The sequence below is a fragment of the Calonectris borealis genome, chromosome 4 (genome assembly GCF_964195595.1).
Source record: "Calonectris borealis chromosome 4, bCalBor7.hap1.2, whole genome shotgun sequence".
Classification (NCBI taxonomy): Eukaryota; Metazoa; Chordata; class Aves; order Procellariiformes; family Procellariidae; genus Calonectris; species Calonectris borealis.
The window spans coordinates 81,225,960-81,245,036 of record NC_134315.1 but is presented as its reverse complement, the minus strand read 5'-3'; the positions used below and the strand labels follow the sequence as shown (position 1 = coordinate 81,245,036).

The 19,077-nt window shown below is 41.4% G+C and overlaps 1 protein-coding gene across 1 annotated transcript in view; it reads right to left on the bottom strand.

Annotated features, from left to right (window-relative positions):
* The window catches only part of LOC142082265 (bifunctional heparan sulfate N-deacetylase/N-sulfotransferase 4), a 104,941-nt gene that overhangs the window by 33,489 nt on the left and 52,375 nt on the right, over positions 1 to 19,077 (bottom strand). The window contains exons 5-6 of the mRNA XM_075150287.1: positions 10,620 to 10,805; positions 8,770 to 8,898 (exon numbers count right to left, since the gene is read on the bottom strand). Of these exons, the coding sequence (XP_075006388.1) occupies positions 8,770 to 8,898; positions 10,620 to 10,805 (315 nt within the window). The remainder of the gene's footprint in view (positions 1 to 8,769; positions 8,899 to 10,619; positions 10,806 to 19,077) is intronic.

The following is a 19,077-nucleotide window of genomic DNA, read 5'->3' as shown; positions in this document are numbered from 1 at the left end:
ACTGCATGAAGGGCAATGGTCAGACAACATGGACTGAACCCACTTAGTTTTGAGCCTGACATTTGGATGTGGAAAATCCTCCTTAAATTTAAATTCCAACAGAGTTCCCTAACTTTTCTTATGCGAAACCTGCTTTTTGCTGCTGCAAGTATTTCAGTTTGGGAACTCTGTTATGAACGTTTGTTTCTAATTACAAATTTTCATGGTTTACATTTGGAAGCAAAGCAAGGGATTTGCTCCGTTCATCCCATTTGCTCGCTCCACCTCACGCTCCATGTTTGTTGATGATGGCAGATGACATGACCGTGACTGTGCTTTAGAAAATACGTTGCTGTGATTGGCACATCACAGCTTTCATACCAAAACTCTCTTTCAAAAGAAAGAAGGTACCTTGATGCAGGTTGATTTTAATGTCAGTTAACTTGTCTTTCTCTACCGCGTATGTCAAAGACAGAAGTGCATGTAAGGTTGCGTAACGTTTGATAGGAAAGTATTAAAAAAAATTTAAAAAAAGGGGCAAAGAAAAGAAATATGGCGCAGCACTGGTGAAGAGAACAAAGAGGAAGGGGGATTTTACAAATATATTCTGGGAATGGATAAAGTTATTCTAAAGGGCAATTAAGCTAAGTAAATAATGAGAAGTAGAATAAAAAAAAAAGCTGAAAATGACTGAAATGTTGACCTCCTTAAAATGCCATAAATGTTTTATAGTTATGTAACCCAATGAAGCAAACATATAAAAAAAAAAAAAAAATCTTTGAAAGCACCTCAAAGCACTGCAAAAAGGCTGTAAAGAATTGGCAAGGTTTAGGAAGAGAGAAAAGGAAATGATGCTGTTCGAAATAGTTTAAAAAGTAAATAAATTTTAAAAAGTCTTCAGTTGACTTTTTTTTTTCTGTTGAAGCAGTGGAATGTTGTACACCTGTGGAAAACCTAAGTATTTTTTCACAAGGGTTCGGGTTGCTACAATGCTGGTCAGAGCCAGAGAATTTTCTGTCACATTTACGTAGCTGGGTGGTGTTATCTTCAGATTAAGGACATGGTATTCTTCTTGTCTGGTGCTCTTTCATATTAAATCTCTGGCTTTGAAGATATGTCTTGAGTAGCTCTTTTGAGCAGGAATGTATTTCCTTGTTTTAAGATCTAACTACAATTAATACAGATATACGTGGTGTCGCAGCACAGTGGTAAGAATCTTATTTTTAGTCTTGCGAAAAGTTTTATTTTACTTTTAAAATTAGATTAGGCACAAATCAGTCTTGTAAAACTTTTTTTACATTTTTTGATTGATTGAAGTTTTAGATGTATTTTTCTTTTCTCTTCACTTGTTTATTTCTACTGATTGCAGTGGTTTTGCTGCTTTATTTTCACCACTGACATGGAAGTGCTGATGGTACGACTTTTAGGAGCTCTGTCCTAATTAGGATTTAGTGAGTAACTGATTTTTGATGTTGTTTGTCAAACCACAAAGTAAATAACATCATACATAACACTGATTGAACATCTAGCTTTGGTCTGGTAAGGGAGAAAAAAATATTTCCGTTGAATGTTTCATTGCTTTTCTTGTATCAAATAGTAAAGGAAAACTCCACGAGCACAGTAATGTCTCATTTTCTGTCCCAAACTGTATGTGTGTTTCTTATCTGTAAATACATCTGAAGCTCCTTGTTATTGTTCTAAACCTCCAAATGAACGAAACCCTTCAGAGAGGAGCTAGATTGACACCTTTTGAAAGAGTTACGCTGTTTAGGTTTATTTCAAACCCAGTCTGTTCGCTGAGACTTTTCCCACTAACTTTAACGAGCTTTGCTTTGAAGTGTCCATACAAAGAAGTGTTTATATAAAGAATAAAGTACCCCAAACTCTAGGCTTGAGCAGCCTTCTGCGTGAGCTGGATCCTGGAAAAGTCTGGCTGGGATTCTTGTAACCCTCATTAAAACTCAAAGGAAAATTGGTTTGATTTCTGTCTGTCTTGGTGGAATTTATCCCTTCTCTGCATATGACTAAATCATCTCTGCCAGACATGACTCATCTTTAGGATTCATAAATTAGAAAGTGAAAATATCTCTCTGAGCCACAGAGTATTCAATAGAAGCCATTAAAAAAAAAAAAGAATCCATCGGAAGATCCCCTTGACAATCTCTCTGCAAACTCTTTATCCTAATGCAGTGTCACTTGGGCATTTTCTAATTTAACCATCAATGTGCTATTGCTTCATGGAAGTGCACACATTTTTGGTATATGAGCTTAACATTTATTTGTAATACATTTGCTGTAATTGCGAACACCAGCCTGAGTAATGGATAGGGTTTGTGTAAACCACTTGCTCGTCAAGGCTCAGGAGGGGAAAAAAGAGAATTTGCCAGTAGCCCTCACTGGTGGCGTGTTTTAAAGTTCGGAAAGACTAGCAGATATTCCGTTCTTGCCTTTTTCAAGATTTAGTCCCAGGTTCCTTCCCTCATGCAAAAACTTCATTATCTCCCACCTGCTCCCTGCCGAGGCCACTTTGTGAACTGCTCACATGTGAGGTACGTGGAATATACGCTCACAGAGGAAAGAGTGTTGCAGTCAATGTACTGCAATGTCAATGTTACTGCTCGCCATTATCATTAAGAGAGCGGCAGTCTGACCCGAAATTAGTTGTAAATAAATTCTTCCTATCTGATACATTACTCCTATTTAGTAAATTTTCTTCCCCACATTTAAATATTCTTGAAATGTGCTTCAGTAATCAAACTAATTGGAAAAAATGTTTAATCAAAACTTGATTTAAGATGTGTTCCTACTTGCACTTGTTTGGGGGGGATGGGATAAAAGATTATAAATGGATGTCATAACAGCCTAAGGAAACATGAACTTCTCTGTGCTATTTTTTACAACCCATCTTCACTGCTGAAATCCTGTTAAAAACACAACTACAAATCAAGTCACTGCTTGGTGCCTGGAACCCTGGTCTACATCATCCAGGCGAGGCATTTTCCTGAACAAAGCAGGATCGTAGTGCAGATGCCATGCCCATGCAATGAAAAGAACCATGATGTATTACTTGTTTTTTAACTCTGCTGGGGGCTGTTTCAGTTAGATGGGATTGACCTGTCCAATGTATCGATGCCAATGCAGAGAGAGCATGAGGTCGGTGGTTACAGGGTTGAAAAGCAGGCAGGAGTCCTCCTGGCAGCTGGTGTCGATGTTGACTTTGGTTCTGTTGTGCTTGGGCTGCTCTTCATCCTCAGGTTTATTCATCCGCTTATGGTGCATTTGCATCTCTTCAGAGCAGCTTGTGTCACCGCTTATTCACAGACTTTCAGGTTTCTTTGCCCCTGACATCTTAAGCTAGAAGGCCAGAAATAGCTGACTTTCAGTTTGTTTTTAGATGGTTAAATAGCTGTAATCCATAGCAAAAGGTGGCGTTGTGCTGATTTTAATCAAGGCACTGTGATTATTTCTAAAATTTGAAACACTCTGAAAAAGATTGTTTTGAAGTGTGTGTGTGGGGAAACCTGTAATAATTCTATTTACTGGAGAGTAAAGTATGGCTTTTCACTTCTGGAAGCCTTGCCTCAAAATAAGTGTGGACGTGAAGTGAAGTGTTCTCAGCTGTACTCTTGTCCTCCCTAACTAGTGAGTACATACGGTACTGGTTGGTGTAAAGGGGCAACTGTTGGACTAGTAAGATGAAGCAAGGAAGCTGGTGAATCGAGCAAGGAAGCTGGTGCTGGATGGTGAAGGGAAAGAGGGGCCAAACTGTGCAGCAGCTCTTTGCACTTTTTTAGCTAGCGGTGTTAATCTTCTAAATAAGCAATAGATTCACCTACAAGTCTTTTCAACAAGGCAAACTGAAAGTGAGAGGTGTTTTTTGGTTTTAGTGCTCCAACAGCTTCGGTCATTTCCATGCAGTGGTAGGAGATGCCTTACAGCCGCGATGCTTTGTGTATAGGTGGGGCATGAGATGTGGGCTGTGCTGCTCCTCTGTACCCACTCATGGAGTAAGCTCATGCTTGCATTGCTCCCACCACACAGCATTTCTGCACATATGGCTCAAAAACACAACAATTATTTTGTACGTCTGTTTTTTCAGTGTCTGAAATAGTGTGAGAACTATGTTGTTGCTTTAGCGGGATGTTTTTATGCATGACACTGGTAATCTGTGTTGCATGCTCAAGGACATGGAACAAAAGAGTGGGAAGATGTGAGGATTGAAAGCCTGCTGGGAATGGTGTTGGAGGTCTGCAGAGAGCTAAAGCCAATGCATCCTTGTCCGGACTGACTTTTGGGAATAGTCCCTAAGTAAACCGCCCTCAAAACCCAGGACCAGGGTTTTGATTTGGAGGAAACTAGATAGTTGCTTCCAAAAGAGGAGCCAGGAGCAAGCAGACACTTGCGCAATGCGTGGGAGACCAGCCCTTACCATAGCTGCCTTGGGAAGATGTCATTGAACTGCACAGCTCACTTTATTTTTGGTTAAAAAGTATATTAGCAATTATTTATGGGTTGGTCTGTTTTTATAGGGAAAGCACCTAGATTTTCAAGCATCTGAAGCCAAAATGTTGTTCTATATCACATCTAACTCGGAGTTGTTGCTCAACTATTGTTAGGGTCATCTACAGAAACATACCGACGTAAAAACTGGCAAGGGGAACAAAAAAACCCCCCAGAAATGAGACAGACAGGCAACGACCACAAACCAACTTGCTCAGAAACCCTCTTCTAACTTCTAGCCTACTTGATGGTCAAGAAGGCACCTCACAAAATGATAACAAAATGATCGTCTGCTGTAGTTGTAGAAAGGGCTCTGCGAAACCAAATATTCCTTTTTTTGTTCCTTTTTTTTGTTGTTGTCCCCGTGCTTTTCGAACCAGGCGGGGGTAGTGAATGATGCCGCCTGCCACAGGGCAGATAACGAGCTGCATAAGGAGATTTCTAACCCAGTCTTGGACTCTGCAATATGATCTTTTATGGTAATTACACACATAATTTGTATATAACTTCAGTTGTCATGGTAGCCTGATAGCGCTGTGAGAGTGCACATGCATACGTTCTCTTTCCGCAAGCAGAAATAGTTTTATACCGTCTTCGCCCTCCAGAGGAGCGCACCGCCCGTGCAGAGAGGTTCTCTTTTCCCCTTGCTGTACGCACCGAACTCGCACTAGTGCCGGTGCCAATTGCGCACACCCGCTTGAGACCGGAGCGTGGTGAGCAGGGGACTTGTGCGACCACGTGGCAGTAGAATTAATAGGAGCTACTCTAGTTCTACAAATCTCCTCTGCACCAGGAAAGAGTCTGACCGGTGTTTTTAAAGAGTAAACGAAAAATATCTTTAAACAATGTCAAGAATGCAAAAATAAAGGTACAGGCAATCCCTCTCCTGCGAAACTTGAAGTGGAATAACTGCAGCGAAGTGCAAAGCAGTCTATGTGTTAGGGGCGATGGTGCATTCTGGTTAGGATTTTATTTTATGGATATGGTTTCTATCCAGGGACTACGTTAGGCATCTCATTCAATATGACTCAACAACAACAACAAAATTTTAAATTATGGTTTTGAAAAAGCCTTTACATTCCAGACAGTTGTTCTTTACCATAATCCATTTGGAGAGCGTGCGCTGGTTTGCACTGCTCATGGTAAACCCCTGAACCGTGCTCTTGGTAAAGCCCTGAACTGCACAGGTTAATATCCAAATACTAAGGAAGCTTATTAATGAGCGGACGTGTGTGAAAAGCTTCTAGGATATAAGATGGGAAGTCTTTTGTTGCTATTGCTGCCAGATTGGAGAACACATCACATGGAAAGCATATTTTTTTTATTCAACTGAATTTGCGATCGGCCAGTGGAATAGGCACTCTCTTGATCCTTTTCAGAAGATATCATAGCTTTTAGATACTAATCTGTGAACTTTTTCAAATTAACCACCAAAGCACTACACCTTCTCTTACACTGAATAAAAGAAAGGTCTTCCCATTTGTTCATTGGTATGCTGTCCAAATGGTATTTAAAAAAGAAAAAGGGTGTATGAATATAGATGATTTTGTTTCTTATGCACACCAGTTTCCTTCTGCGATAAGGCTAGATTTTGCTTTTACTGTTGTCAGTCAGTGCATATTTCATAGGGTAGTGTATCAGCCGGACTTGAATGATGGTGGGGTTTTGTGGTATATCTTACTTCAGCTCACACATGATTAAATTATATTTCTTCCTGTCTGAATAAGCACTTATATTGGAACAGATCCATACTTAACTCAGAGTTAGGGAAGCGCATGTCAGTATTTCACTTGTGTCGCTTAGCTCAGTAAAATATCAGTTTTGATGAGGTAAAGATAGAAAATCGTAAAAATGGGAGGGGGGAATCAAACATTAACAGTATAGAAAAGCTGCTCTTTTCAAATACTGCCCAATAATATACATTGCACTCTCAAGTTATTGGAACATAGCTTGGTCAAAACAATGACTTCGTGTACTGAAGATAATCAAAGAAAATCTTCCCCCTGCCCCCCTTTTCTTTGGAAGATGATTTTCTAGCTCTGTCATGAACATCACAGACGCATGATTAAATCCGGCATGCTTTGCCTTCCTAGGAAAGGTCCTGTCTCTGCTGCATTGCTCCTGAAACCTAAAAGGTAGGACTGCTTCTCTCAAGTTTTCTTTGTGTCACGCTCAGCGGGGCACCGAGGGCCCCCGTCTGTGCTGCAGGACCCATCTAGGGAGGGATTTGGCCCTTTCCTGGGGGAAGCAGTTGGACCCGGCTGGGGGAAACCTCCCTTGGGGCTGGCGCAAGCGCTGGGGGTGTTAGAGCTCCTGGGAGGAAGGTGCTCCAGCAGCTCCGAGGTTGTCCTGCTTGGGAGCTGCCTGGAGAGCCCAGGCTAATCAATTATGGAGAGTGTAATAAATGGTGGCATGGGCCCACCTGATTTCATTCAGAGTTCAATAATACCCTTTAAAATAATTTTTAGACTAATTGAAGAGCTACCCATAGCCTCAGCCTGTCTTTGGTAAAAACATTTGGACGCGTTCGTTTAAAAGATCCAAAGGCTGAAATTTCTAATAAGCAACTGCGAGCTTGTGCCTTCTTGCTTATCTGCTGTCAGTAAGAAAGAAAAACCTGAAGTTAGGGAAAAGGCGAGTTGTAGGGGAGGAAGTCAGGGTGGCCTGAGCACGCTCACGGGCTTGGACACGATGATTGACTGAGGAATGGGGGCTATTCGAAGCATCTCTCGTGGAGTAAGAACACACTCTGCGACAGACTGCTGCACTGCCTACATCTGAGGAAATCTTCGGGTAAGTGAAAGATGCACAGGTATTGATCAAAGTATGATAAAGCTAAGGATAAATTCCAGCACCACCCCAAGACAGTGATGAGCCACGTTACACGTAAGGAAACTGAGGGAAGAAAAACCAGCCTGAGAGAACTGCAGGTAATGGAGAGACAGGATAAAGAGACAGGATAAAGAACAGGGATATTTCTTATTCTCAACTTAGGTGTCACGCGTATGGTGCAGAAAAATTCCTAATAGAAATGTTCCATTTCTTTAAGCCCACTGAATCTTTGACTTAGATGCCAACTTAGCTCCCCAGCCAAAAGTTTCACCTAATTATATAATACCGAAATCTATATTTAGGTCTCTAAATAAAAGTGACCTGGATTTGAGAGTTAGCTCCACCTGAAGTTTCTTTAACTCTGCAGAGAAGTCAATGAGTACTGCAATTTAAACCCACTGAAAATTAGGCCGCCTGGCAAGACACAAGACATTTATCTTGTGACTAGTATTGCTTGTTTGTGTGGAACGGGAAGAGGGGAGGACAATGGTAAAAAAAAAAATAATTGATAAATGATTTTTTTTTTTTTGTTCTTGTCCTTCCTCCTTCCACCTCTAGGCTGCTGTCTTAAACGGCACCAGACTGTTGTTCACAGGCAAGAGAACTGTGGCTTCAAAATAGAGCATTTGCAGTCAGGTAGCTTTGCTCCTTGATCCTTGGTAAGCCCAATCACACCTATGCGCCCGCGTACCTCGTGTTGGTATATGTATATGTGCCTGTGTATATTAGCGCAGCGCAGTTCAGACCGCTTTATTAGTTGAGAGGCAAAATTGCCTGATAGCTCTGCAAATCATCCTTAAAGCCTGTGGCACTTTGGATTAAACCATATATATGTGTGTGTTTGTACATACGTAGGTTGTTTATGTATGTGCAGACATACATACATATATATAGTTTATGGTTCATGTAATGTTGACAGGGAAAAAGAAATGCAGCACTGAGCAAAGCACAAATGTTCATTAGAAGGCTGTGTACCACTTGGGGTATTTTTTAGCTGCACAAAACCTATCTTTAAGAGCCAGTGGTGGGGGAATGATATTGGGCCTGAGCTCTGGGGTTTCCATCGAGCTATTTCAGGAGTGCCTGAGGAGCCAAGCTTATGGGGAAAAAAAAAGAAAAGCAGAATAAGATCACACAGTTTTCTCTGCCCTCAGTGGTTTCTTTCAGTCTCAGTTAGACAAGCCAGCGCACTCTTCTCTCGCGGGGACCTGGCTTCAGGTTGGGAAATGTTATGGAGTCAAAATTACTGCATTTTCCAGTAACTTGTTGCATACAGTTGTAGTTAGAAATTAGCAGAAGACACTTTGCTCCTTTCCTCTTAAATTGCTTGTTACCTCTGAGCAAGTGGTCTTGATTTTTATTTCCCAAACAAAGAAAACTGATCTCCTTCCCTTCCTCCCTCCCTCCTCCCCGTTAGTCAGCATGTCCAAAAAAAAATAGCAAAAAAAGGGTACCTACGGGATTCAGGAGAATGGTGAGGAAGAGTTCACCTCCTCGGATACTTTTGTCCAGTTCCTGAGGACCCCCAGGATATTCCTTGTAAAAAATAGTATGAGTGAAAAGGCCACAGGTCTGTCGAGGGAGCACCTGAGAACAAAATAACAGCGCCGTTGTGACATTAACTTCTTTCTGCAAACTTACCCTGGCACAGCCCCCCAAATCCCTCCAGCAACTCAAAGAAACCAAACTGCAACCCTTTCTGCCTCTGTGCTCTGGCGTGTTTGTTTATGGGCTCCTTTGTGCCTTCTGTACTCTCGTGGTAAGCGAGCGCGGTCCTGCAGATGTGGAGATTTCCAGACGCCAGCTCTGAAAAGCTGCGACACACATGCGCCGAGCTTTCCTGCAGACCCTTTTATTCAGCTCATACGCTTATAATAAGTGGTTGTTTCCTGGCATTTGGAAGAGGAAGAAAACAAAAAGCCAAACCTCTCTTCCCTTAGCAAGGTTCAGTTTATTAGCAGGTAAATAGTGCTTCCTGGCCGTCTTCGCTAGCTCAGGCAATTAATCTTACTGTTCTTGAGACATCGACCTGAATTTGTATTCAAGGCTGTGGACCACAAAAGTCCTGTTGCTTCCTGCTTTCCTCAGTCCCGCAAACCACACCGAGCCCCTCGTTCCTGGTGGTGAATTGTGCGCGGGACTGGTGGGAGGCTGGCATGAGACCAGCGCGAGGTCGGCTCCCCGTCCCGTCATGAACCAGGAGGCTGCGTGTCAGAAACGAGCCAGCTAGCAGGCGTGGGAAAACAACTCCTCTTGGAGCACGAGGGGTTGGGTTCCGTTATTAGCTAGGTGCTATCGAAGGGCTCTGGTAAAGTAAAGACAACTCTCAGGGGTTATGGGTATTGCCTAATCCATGCAGAGACATAATTCACCTGGGGAAGGGCTTTTGTTTCCCTCCAGTCAGTGCTTTCGCTGTTCTACACAGCTAAAACAACAAATAAAAGCTACATTCAGCAGAGCATTTTAATACATGTGTAAATGCACCGCTGAATTTGAGTCTATTCCAATCGTAATTGGACTCCGTGCAGTAACTTGGTTTTGATGAAGACATTCCTTTTGTCTTGTTTAGGAGATCACAATTTTGACTTTCTGTACATAGGCAATATTCAAGTCAGCTGGGACTTTAAAGCGTCCCGGGACCTGCCCTTGAAATATCTCTAACTTCACTTATGCATATTCAATTTTTGTGTTTCACCTATCTATAGACTTGCAGCTGGCTGTAAGAGAGGCCACATAATTTTATACATTTTCCTGCCCTTCATGCAGTTGCAGCGCGTATGTGAGGAACCTTCTCTCTCCTCGCACAAATGCGTGGTCTGGAGGAGTCGGGCACGTGTCCGGTCCCTGGCTCTGGCAGTTGCAGAAGCAAAGCTTGGAATGAAACCTCGGCCTCGGAGAAGTGTCATACTTGCTGGAGGAGATTACTTACACCTGCTCACCTTCCCAGGTGGTGGATTTCTAACCCTTTCATGCATAAAGATGAACCAGAGCTTGAAACATAGATCTTAGGCAGTTTAATGAATTTCAAAGTACGCATTTATGACTGGGTTGATAGTTGACGGGACTACAAGTACATTTAGTTTCTGAGGATTACATTTGCAGTTGCCTGAGTTTGTGTGACACTCTTTTTTTTTTTTTTTTTTTTTTAAAACTGGCTGCATAACAAATGCACTATTTTGGCATCCTTACAAATCCTCGATCACAGAGAATTTTAATGATTGCTGTAAAACTTGAAGCATTTGGTAAAAATAGCATACTTTTGAGTCACTTAAAGGACTATTGCTATGAAGCATGGAAATGCAGTGTACCATGATGCCATTGTGGATGAAGCCCCGTCTGTACCGTGCAGGCTTCAGGTGTGGGTATTCTTCTGTGCTGGTCACTCGGATGTGCCAGACCTTCTTCCAGGCCTCGTACAGCTGGATGTGAACGGGGTAGACCCCGGAGTGGTGCGGAGCCACTGCGTAGCCCATGCCGGTTGGTATGCCGTGCTCCTGCGACACAGCAGAGGGAGGAATATATTTAGGAACAGAAAAAGAACATGTAATTATTCAAAGCTTATTTTTCCTGCAGACAGCAGCAGCGGAGAAGCTGTTGTCCTTGGACAGACTTGTAGCTATTTGTATGTAGCACAAGCTAAAAATGGGGGGGAGATGAGGGGAACTGGAATTACAGTTTGATAACCGCAGAGGGATGAATAATCTCTTGGATTACGTTGCGTTACGGTTATATGGAATAGATTTGCCTGCTTGTTCATTACATGTTGCGTGTATTTTAATATGCATCCTACCTGTTTGGTTCCTTTCAAAGGTGATCCGGTAAGCTGATGCTGCTTATTTACTAAGCTATCAAACAGCATCAGAGCAGTAAACAGATGGAAAAAATTGTTGCAGTGACATATGTGGGATTTTTTTGTTTCCTATTTCTGGAATAAGAGCAAGATTCCTTCCTGATTTCAAAAATAAATAAATATCCTCTATAGCTTCTGAATCTGCTTATATTTTTCCATGGTATTAAGGTGGTAGCAAAAAAAGCTGGGCTTTGACAGACAACTTTTTCATTTCATAAACATTTATTTAGCTCCATTTCTATGAGGACGTATGTGCATTTTCATGCATATAATCTATAGGTTATCTTGAAAATATCTTCCGATGGCACAATGAGGTAGTTAATGTACAGGCAAAAGGAATTAAGGAAGAAGCTTAATTGTGAGCGTGCTGGGCATGTTCCCTTCACTCCTGATGCTCTCCTGCCTTTGTTCTGCTCCTCATCCCTCCCGCTCCCGACTTAGCGTGGGCTGTCTGAAAACCCCATCTGACGACGAGGCCTGATAAGCACATCTATAAACCGGGATATATTTAAAAGACAGCAAATTATTTGAAGTGTAAGCTAGACGTGTGAAAATGAGGTAATTACTTTCATTGGTCTAAGTGACTATTCCGAAAGGCATCCAGCGTTTATCATCAGCTACTGGCAAAAAGAAAGGCTGCGCTCTGCCTCTTCTCCTGCTGAGGCTCATTTCCAGCAGGTCCAGTAAAAACCCTTTTCAACTCTTCCACGGCATCTCCAGCTTGCGGGGTGTCCTGCCGCTGCGGCTCTCGCCGGATCCCTTCCCGCGCTCCGGGTGTTTACTGAATTAGTTTTACTTCCCAGTACTACACGATACATCAGCTGTTTTCTCTTCATATAAAATTGATGTGCAGAGGGAAATGGCTAAAATGTGAGACGATGAGGTTTATTTTTTTTTGGCCTCCCTCTTGCCTGCATGATCCAAGAACTGTTGATTACTCTAATTCCAGGAACAATAGGTTCTGCTGGGCATCTTCAAGTACTTTGCAAAGAAAGGCTTTTGGTTCATTGATAAAAATTAAGTTAAATCTGTGGGGAACGCTTGTTCATACATCACATCATGCAACCACTTAAAATTGTCCATTCCTTATTAGTAAAGATCTTGGGTTACTGACTGGTCTTGAAAAAAAGAAACCCAAACTCACTATTTTATAATTTACTGAGAGGAAAATGTAATTTCTGCTTATTAATGTTGTTACGTACCTGAAAGGCATGAGTCAGTTTAAGGGTGAAATGAGGAATAGCTCTATGATAAGAAGTGTTAAATCACTCTTTTCTCTATTTTTTTGCCATTAACATGTATAAGGAAAAAAGCTCTATCTAAAGGTTTCTGAAAAATCTGGCCATTTATTACTCTGCCTGAGTAGTCTGATTCTCACGCTGTCAAATATACTGTGTTCACTTAAATACACTGTATTAACTTGAATCTACAACCCTTCACCAAACCCACGTTAGGGACTATACAGACACGGAAATGTAAGGCAAATGTGTCCCAGGCTAGATAATGAACACTGCTCTGAATGATATGTCCAAAAGTAGGTATCTGGATGAGTACATGCAAAATCCTGTTTATCTACTTACTATTTGCTGCTGGTATTGCCATAGCAACAGAATGGTGAAATGGTAATCTGTCACTCACAAATAAAATAAGGCAGATTTTCATAAGTTCTCAATATGAAAAGCTAATTAGCCTCTGAATAAAACCTGCACACTGCATAGTTCATCATACAAATACATGTCAGTCACTCAGATACCAGATATGACTTTAAGAAGGAACAACTAACAAATAATCGTATTTTCTTTGACCGCTTTCATGTTCAGTTTACTTGGATAAATTAAATATTGTATGTCCTCTTTTAGCGATTTCTGTTGCTCTGTTTCCTTTTTTCCTCTCATTTTGTTTAAATTTAGTTTGGGATTGGGAACTAATGTGTTAAAGGAAGAGTATACATTTGAATCTAAGCTATTGGGCAAAGTGGGAGAAGCCTGTAGTTGAGTACATGTTCTTATATACTCTAAGGAACAATATCCTACAAGATTTTATTGGGTTATTTTTACATTCAAGACTTCCAATGATTTTTCTTTTTTCATTTAAAAATTTGTTCAAAAACTTTATGCGTGTGTTTGTCTAGTTTGGAAACCTTCTGGCCCTTTTTGGCGCCGAGAACAGCAGCATTATGTTCCTTTGCACACTTAAGCTGGGACCCCAGAGCCATCAATTTTGGACAGGTTATATTTGTATTCCTGTTTTACTTCTGCATTAAGAGACCTTCAATTCTAATTTAAATGACAGTGTAAGCTGAAGCTGCAGCAGTGGATGAGTTCAATATTAAAGGAAAATCACTGTTATAACCTGTGAGATAGGGGGAAGACAACTAAAATAGTTGTTGCATTTTTGGCAGGAAATTCCCTGAGTTGTCGCTACTTCCCACGTATTGGTTTGCATCGTGGAGCGGCCTGGGAGCACGCGACCTGCCTTGTTTTAAGGGCTAGACCAGGTGAGAGGATGCTCTCCAGGAGCACACCTCGTGTCCTCCAGGCACCAGTGAGCACATGGTAAGCGGCTCAGACTACTACCAGCTCAAAATAACCCTCCCTCTGATGCCCGCGTGTGGCCAGCACATCTGGCCAGCTGCAGCCGCTTCACGTGGCAGAGCCCAGGGAGTCGCTGTCTCACGCTCGTGCTGACGGAGCCAAGCCAGAGCAATGGGAATTGGAAACTCGTAGTCCTGCCGATGCAGCCCGGCTCGTCTGCGCACCCTCAAAGTTGCCTTGCCCAGAGCCCATGCCTAGGACAGGTACTTTTACGGGTGATCTGAAAGGCTGAAGCAATCTGCCAAGGCTGCTTATCTCTCTCAATTATCAGCTTCATTCAAGCAAGTGAAGATTTGCTTGAAACTCCTAACCTCTTTTGACCTTCCTATTTGTACAGAAATGAGCCGTGTTTGCCATGACTTAGCACGTGCTCTGTGTACGTATTCTGCATTTGCAAAAAAAACCTCTGCTAAAGGAAGGGCAGGTAATGCAGAATAAGCACTGCTCTCCAGAAGGAGGTGTATTCTCAACAAGTAAGTTTGCATTCCTGTAACAGATTTTCTGTGAGCAGATGTTGGAAATTTGAATACAAAACAGCATCTGGAAGATTGACTATTTATATTAGCAGGATCTTGTCTGATAGAAACCCCCTAGTTTTTGGTTGCACCAAATATTACATGTCCTTGTTAAAATGCAGTAAGAAATTAAATGAAACAAAACCTAAAACTGGCATAACACAACTGGCATTCTGGTTCTTAAAGATCACTGGTGATTTGTTTTACAGACACATCTAGAATTGACCATTGTCAGAGAAAGAATAAAAAAGCAACCTTTTAATTTATTAAATCTTATGTCTACTGCAGATCATCTTTTCATACAGTCAGTGGAACTGCAGCATTCCTTTTGGTGTAAAGACTTTTATGAGATGAAGAAGTTAAAAATACAACCTCAGATAAGTTTGCTAAACCTTTTGACTTTGTCCAACAGTAGGTGATAGAGTAAATGTAGTATTTTTTAAGATGTTATCTTCCAAAGTTAAAAGATTTACCTAAGCTTTGCATATTCTTAGTCCTGAGATATATTTCGAATATTGCTGCACAGGGATGAAATTTCCTATAAGAGATTACATATTACTACATCAGTTGAAAATATTTAGCAAAGTTTCTCTTATTTGGTAAATGAATTTGCTACTTTCTTGCATGTCAGCGCTCACAAAAATGTTGTGTTGCATTTTATCCTTTATGGACAAGAGTTACCTTTCTGGATAGTTTTTATTGAATAAATATTTCAGCCTTCAATTACTTTTAGTTCAATTCTAAACTTAAAAAATCCGTTTAAAATCTCTCTAGCTAGACAAGATGGCTCAGCAAAACGAGAGGTGATTGTTACTGAGATATAGCGGCTCCGTGTGTTGGTATTTGCTTTCGCCGTTGTTTTTTCATCTCCTGGTGTGCTTCCTTGCCAGGTGGCTACGCAATGAGCCAAGAGGACAGTACGAGGGGTCTTAACGAAGCGGGTTTTCTGGTGTCGGCGTCAGATCCAGGATTGACAGGGACACGGGAAAAGCCAGCTTTTCACCAGTCTTGCATAGCAGCCTCCCAGATATCGCCATGACTCCTGTTCTAGGCATGCCTCTCACTGTAGCAGACTACCAAGAGGCAGAGGTGATGTTGGGATTTAAGATCTTAGGTTTCTGAGGATGTGAAATGAAGAAAGGCGGCCCAGGACTGAGGAAGCCCTACATGACTAGGAAATGTATAGACTCTGCATGAGTGTGGTACCAAATAAAGCTGAGAAAGTCGAGGCAGTCTTAGAGATGTGCTGTCAAAGCACGCTCCTGATATGGACAAAAGCACTAATGAAGATGGACTATTTCGGAAAGACCTTAAGGTTAGGCAGAATAAATCTCCTCCTGTCTGCACAGGATGATGTTATCTTATCTATGCAGACCATTTACAGAACATTTTTAGAGGCAATCTCTGGTGGGCATCTCTCCTTCCCAACATTAACTACAGATACTAATAATGGGACAAATTAGACTCTCTTTTCATCACATGTAGCTACTTTGCCTTTGGTATGTGGTCACTGGTCTTCATATTCTTGGTATTTAATTGGTATATTAAAAGCTCATGGTTTCTTTGTGGTTTGAGCAGCTCAAAAGTTTTAGGCAGGGGAAGGGCTAATGTGCATCTGTAGTTGGTTTATAAACAGGAGATTGAATCCAAGGCGTGTTACTAGACAGGCTCTGAATTGATTTGTTTTATATATGTGTATCTCTGGATCGATTCGTTTGTCTTCTGTATGTCTCTCACTTCTTCATATCAGATCACAGCTACCTTTTGACAGTCGATGATAGTTTTTGCCCTATCTCTACCGTGTTTTGGGCACATGTGCTCACAAATGAGCACTGAAAATAATCACTGAGCAAACAAATCAAGGGACAAAATAAAGAGCTACAGGCTTTGGATTAAGTATATTCTACTTGTTTTTGTCAGATAAGGATGTACAGAAGGGGGGAGGAAGGATATCTTGTCATTAAAGGATGGCAGTGAAAACCTGGTTCCTTTTGGTTTTGGAATATATACCATCAGAGACTTCTGTTTGTGCAACTTGTTTACTTCTTTGTGTATCAATTGCATTGCCTATAAACAAGGAGAATAATACTTGAGATATTATCAGTTTGCAAAATTTAATCCAAGGCTTAATGCATTAGTGTCTTTAAAGGATTTTGGGATCCTCTAATAGAAAAAAAGACCCCACACAATATGATCAAGTCAAACCCAACTCATAATCAAAATAAATGTAATTTCAGTCCTTAGCCAGGCTCTGAAACATACCATCCATATTTACGTAAATAAGATGACATTGGGATAACAAAGTTCTGGGTAGTCTGCAACCTACTTTACCAGAGTTAAAATCTCTGGCTCTTATTCCTCTGAGTCTGAGGATATCGTGAGCGCTTGAGAAGAGATTTGGCAGGGAGGGCTGTGGGAATGGGGCGATGGATGGAGGCAGCCATGGGGTCCGTCCCTCAGGCACGCGTGGAGAAGGATTTTGCCAGGCAAAACTTCCCGCGCTGCCTGCCGGATCCAGAGCACTGGGGCTGCTCATCTCCCATTTATGAAAGATGTGAGAAAGTTTCTTCCTTTCACCAACTAGGCATGAAACAGTAGAAATGATAAATATCTCAGTGACACTTAATAATTTGGAGGGCTCTTGTTAAAGGCAGTCTCCTGATTCACAAGCAATTCACATGTAAGGGAATCTTTTAAAGACTGTTGATTTTACTAAGCCCCAGATACACAGAGGTATAAATATCTGCATTTAGATACCTAATTAGCAATTAGTTGTATATATACAAAACTCTTTAGATATCTGATTTCTACATGTATTTTGTGATACAGCTGTTTGAGGCAGGCTGCAATTGTAAGCCCCCATTTTATAGGGTGTCGTTATGAGGTATGGATATAGTCGTGTAAAACAGAATGAGGTCTTTTATCTAGTTGCCAGCTGTAGCACCTGTATTTCTTGCCTGTGTTCAGCACACTGTATGTATACTTGAGCTCCTGCAAACCAAAGATTATGCATACAGTGTAAATACAAAAGCCAATAAAAATTATGCTTATGTACATTTAAAGCTCCATGCAATAATATCCATGAAATACTGTTTCAGGTGCACCGGCTTGTGTTTATTAAGCTTGACTTTAATCTACAACACTCAAGAGAATGCCATTCCTTTCATGAAACCTTTTCTCCCAGTGAACAACATCAATCCCAAGCCTGATACTCTCCTACGTGGAGAAACTGCTGACTGTGATGGGACTTGGGTGCAGGTTTCTGGACAGTGTGATCTGTTTTAGCTTTCTTCTAAAATGACAAAGCCAGGAGGAGCCAACAGGTCTTAATAAACAGAATTTTTGATGTGGTATTTGGGATCTTAAAGCAACCTTGACGGTTCTTCTCAGCCATAATGATGTGCTCTCCCATCCTGAGGACCCTGTTACCTTCTTACCCATGTTTAAAAAATGAACGAAGAAATACAACATTAGGTGAAGAATGGATGTGATCCTACTTCCAAATAATTATCGCGGCTTTCCTTGCAGAAACTGACACAAAGTGTTGTCTCTACCTGCAGCTAAGACAGGAGGTGGGGAGATATGGTCAATAAATGGGAAATGCAAGAGAAAACAGCATCAGCATCAAGCTGTGCTCCCCTGAGTATAATACTAAATAAAGACTTTAGAGCACAAATAAAACATGTATAACATCAAGCTGATTTTCTATGTCTTGTTCTAGATCTCGAATTTAAATTTGGATCCACACTGTGAAGTCAAAGAATAATGAAGAGGGGTTTGCTTTAACTTCGGAGGACTTACAGAAGTGCAGCTGTAGAACAGGGAGTCCCTTTCCCAAGTAAGATATGATGCTGAGGATGAGAAAGCAGGGGAGGATACAAAACTACTCTGAAGTCATGGCTGGGACCCCTCTGATAGCTATCGGGAAGGTTGTCATATCAGAAAGATAAATTTCTCCCACAGAGAGGATTTCACAGGAAGCCTTTTGAAAAGAAATGTTCTCATAAGTAAATTGTACAGCTCATATAGATTCAAGGTGAAGAGGTTGGTACAACCCCTGTCCAAATGTTAGCAGGAAATAAAACTGTAATAACAGCAGCCTTTCACTGACATCGGCTCCTTATTTATAGGCACCCTAAGGAGTCTCTACCCTTCAGTGATGATAGGGGCATGGGCTTTATCTCTCTGTAGTTGAAGTTGCAAACATTCTATTACAAGCCCTATTTTCAGGCTATGCTATAGATTTTACTCTTAGAGATGGTTTGACCTAGAGGACCTTGTTTCCTGAAAATACTAGGAGAATTTCCCGGTAGGTTTAAAGATGAACAGACTGTGTATTTTTGAGATAGAGATTATTTAAAAAATTACTCTTACATTTAAAATCTCAACTATATTCGAGTCTCTGGGCCAGGCTACACAAAAGGCGTGAACAGGCCATGCCAGGAATGAAGGCTGACAGTAAAGCAGAACTGTAGAGAGGAAAAGAAGTCATCCAAAATGCCTCTGTACTAACACCCTGCCAAGCGGGAGATGGGAAGGGGGGAAGTCTGGCAAGAAGAGTCAACAGTTAAGCCATTTTTAATGAATTTTTTTTAAAGGTTGTTAGGAAAATGTTTTCGTAAACAAGGGAATAATTTGCTTCCAACTGCTTGTTCAGGCATCTGCCTCTGCCTGTTTCCTGATGTGCCTTGGCTCGTGTGAGGGATGGGAGGAAGGGGCAGCTGCTGGCTGGCCTTTCTGAGCTGCGAAGGGCTGAGACTTGTGTTCCCTGAGCGGCAGAGAAAGCCCCGCTGTGTCACTCTGCTCT